This window comes from Octopus bimaculoides, chromosome 30 (assembly GCF_001194135.2).
Source record: "Octopus bimaculoides isolate UCB-OBI-ISO-001 chromosome 30, ASM119413v2, whole genome shotgun sequence".
NCBI lineage: Eukaryota > Metazoa > Mollusca > Cephalopoda > Octopoda > Octopodidae > Octopus > Octopus bimaculoides.
The window spans coordinates 8,666,883-8,670,022 of NC_069010.1; the positions used below are offsets into that span (position 1 = coordinate 8,666,883).

A 3,140-nucleotide genomic window follows, 5' to 3' on the forward strand; every position below is an offset into this window, starting at 1 on the left:
GTAAAAGCACCCACTACACTCTCTGAGTGGTTGGCCTTAGGAAGGGCATGCAGCTGTAGAAACTCTGCCAAATTAGACTGGAGCCTGGTGTTGCCATCCGGTTTCACCAGTCCTCAGTCAAATCGTCCAACCCATGCTAGCATGGAAAGCGGACGTTAAACGATGATGATGATGATATATATATATATATATATATATATATACATATATATATATGAGGTGTTGAAAAGTTCCTGGCTTAAGGTAAAAGAAAATACAGGTGAATCAGTTAATTATGATTTTATTCAACATATTCCCCTCTCAGATTCACACACTTTTTTACAAGGCTCAGTGCTAGTTATATAATTTCTATAGGAAATTTGTAAAGATGACCTTAACAAATGATTTAATAGCACTGCTAACATAGTAGAACACAGTACTGACTCACAAAAATGTTCACTATACATTCTAGTATATCATGGCTGTGTAATGAAATAAAGTGTCTTTACATGTCATTAATATTTATGTACCAGCTTCCAAGAATTTGAAAATTTAGTTTACTTTCTCATTGCATTAATCTCTAAACATTGTCATGCATTTGTCTTTGTTTGTGCTGACGAACACAATGAAGATATTACTTTTGTTGATCTGATTAATGATAATGTCAAGGCTTGTATGAGATTTTCCTACTTGTTATTTATTTATCGTTAGGTGCTTGTTTGTTTATTGTAATCTGTGTGGGTAATTAATCTATTTTAATTGCATTCATTAAGAGAGAGAACAAAACAGAGGCAGAAGTCTTGAAGTATTCAAGTTGTAATATCTACTTTTGGAATGTTGTCATGTGAAAAACTCAAGCTTGTGAGGCTTCAGGAGAAAATTAAATAAACTAAACCGTTTATCTGTCAGTCTGTCTATCTATCTATCTATTTATTCATCTATCTACCTATTACTCTATCTATATATCTAACTATCCATCCATCCATCCATCCATCCATCCATCTATCTATATTCATTTAGCTCTCTACTTATTTTTCTATCTATCTGTCTATACATACATACATACAAACATACTTCATATACATATACCACACACACATAAAAAGATAGACACATATATTCATGTATATACGTTTGTGTATGTATATATATATATATATATATATATATGATGATGATGATTATGGCAATGATATATTTAGCCTTGTGCACCAGGAACAAGCAGATAATTACTTAAGCTCATAATGATTAATTAACATTTCATTAAATTCAAATGATGCCCCGAATGAAACACTTTCTATATTTGAGAAAGCAGATCTGCTGTTAAACACATACCAGGTTATTAAACTCCATACCAGGTTATTAAAAAATATACCTCACAGGCTATCATCATCATCATTGTTTAATGTCCGCTTTCCATGCTGGCATGGGTTGGACAGTTTGACTGAGGACTGGCAAGCCAGGAGGCTACACCAGGCTCCAGTCTGATCTGACAAGGTTCCTACAGCTGGATGCCCTTCCTAACACCAACCACTCTGAGAGTGTAGTGGGTGCTTTTATGTGCTACTGGCACGGGGCCATGAAATTATTTTGTTAATGTTTATACATCAATTCTATACATGGATATACTGTTTTTTTTTTTGTTTGTTTGTTTGTTTGTTTGCAGGGAAGTCTGGAGACATATGGTAAACTAAAAGGATTAATTCTCAAGTCTCAGTTGATGGTACTTCTGAATTTTAGGGTGAGTATATGTAAGATTACATATATGCATTCTTTTATTAAGGGGTAAAGGGACATTGAAAATTATGGTGACAGCAACAATAGTGAGACTGATTATGATGACGGTGGTCATGATGACGGTGGTCATGATGACAACAGTGATGGCAATGATGATAAGAAATTTCTGGTTTTCTAAATCTAGCATTTGATGAAACTATGATTGTAGAGACCAATGTGGAGCAGGTGTTTATATCAAGAATTATATGGAAGAAACATTAACGAATTGCAAGGAAAGCAGTTTTGAGTATTATTAAAAAAAACTTTTCTTGATCTGTTCTATATAGATGGAATATCTAAGTATTACTATATGTTATGGTATCACTTATTAGGTACCTAAAATCCAACATCAAACAAAGACATGTAACAGCAAGATTGTAATTGAGAAATTGAATGGAAGCATTTGTAATACAATACAATATAGTCTAAAAGTACAAGATGACTGCAGAGCGATAGATTGTCAGCACGTCTCTTATTAAAACCTTTTTCTTTCTTCATCTTCTTTCATTTCTTTCCTTCTCCTTCCTTCCCTCTTCTTCTTCTTCTTCTTCTTAATATTGATATTATTAAGGTGGCAAGCTGGTAGAATCATTAACACACCAGACGAAATATTTAGTAGCATTTTGTCTGTCCTTACATTCTGAGTTCAAATTCTGCTGACGTTGACTTTACCTTTCATCCTTTCGGGGTTGATAAATTACCGTATTTGATGGCCTATAAGACACACGAGTGCATAGGGCACACCCTAGCCTAGGCTATACTTTTGTAAAATAAATTACCACTAAAATAATGTTTTAATTCCTCCCCTTACCTGCATAACTTATGTTATTACCAGTAATTATAAGCAATTTATTGCATCCACATTCAATATAAACATACCGTGGGCGATTCTTTGTTTACTTTTTTTTTTTATTTAAAAAAAATTTATTTCTCTCTGTCATTCTCGTTTTCTCTACCACAATCTGGTGTATTTATTTTACTGGCCTACCAATGCATACAGTGCATTTCTCTACCCTAGGTGTCAGGAAGACACTTGACGAGAAATGGAAACAGAATTGAAAGAAGATGATAATGAAAGTAATAATGATAATAATAATAATAATAATAATAATAATAATAATAATAATAATAACAACAATAATAATAATAAGAACAACAACAACAACAACAACAACAACAACAATAATAATAATAATAATAATAATAATAATAATAAAGGCTGTGATATAATACCAGGTAATACCCTGATGCAGTACCAGTAAATGCCCTGATGCAGTACCAGGCAATGGCTCTCATGGCTTCTGATCTTAACTGATTGGAAGTGTTATCATGTACATTGTTTTGTCTTGGTATAAAAAGATGGGCTACAGCAAATATTCTGCTTA

The 3,140-nt window shown here is 32.9% G+C and overlaps 1 protein-coding gene across 1 annotated transcript in view; it reads left to right on the forward strand.

The window, feature by feature from the left end:
- LOC106873123 (H(+)/Cl(-) exchange transporter 7) overlaps nt 1-3,140 on the forward strand; it is a 119,265-nt gene that overhangs the window by 109,067 nt on the left and 7,058 nt on the right. Inside the window, exon 19 of the mRNA XM_052978149.1 lies at nt 1,646-1,720. Within this exon, the coding sequence (XP_052834109.1) occupies nt 1,646-1,720 (75 nt within the window). The remainder of the gene's footprint in view (nt 1-1,645; nt 1,721-3,140) is intronic.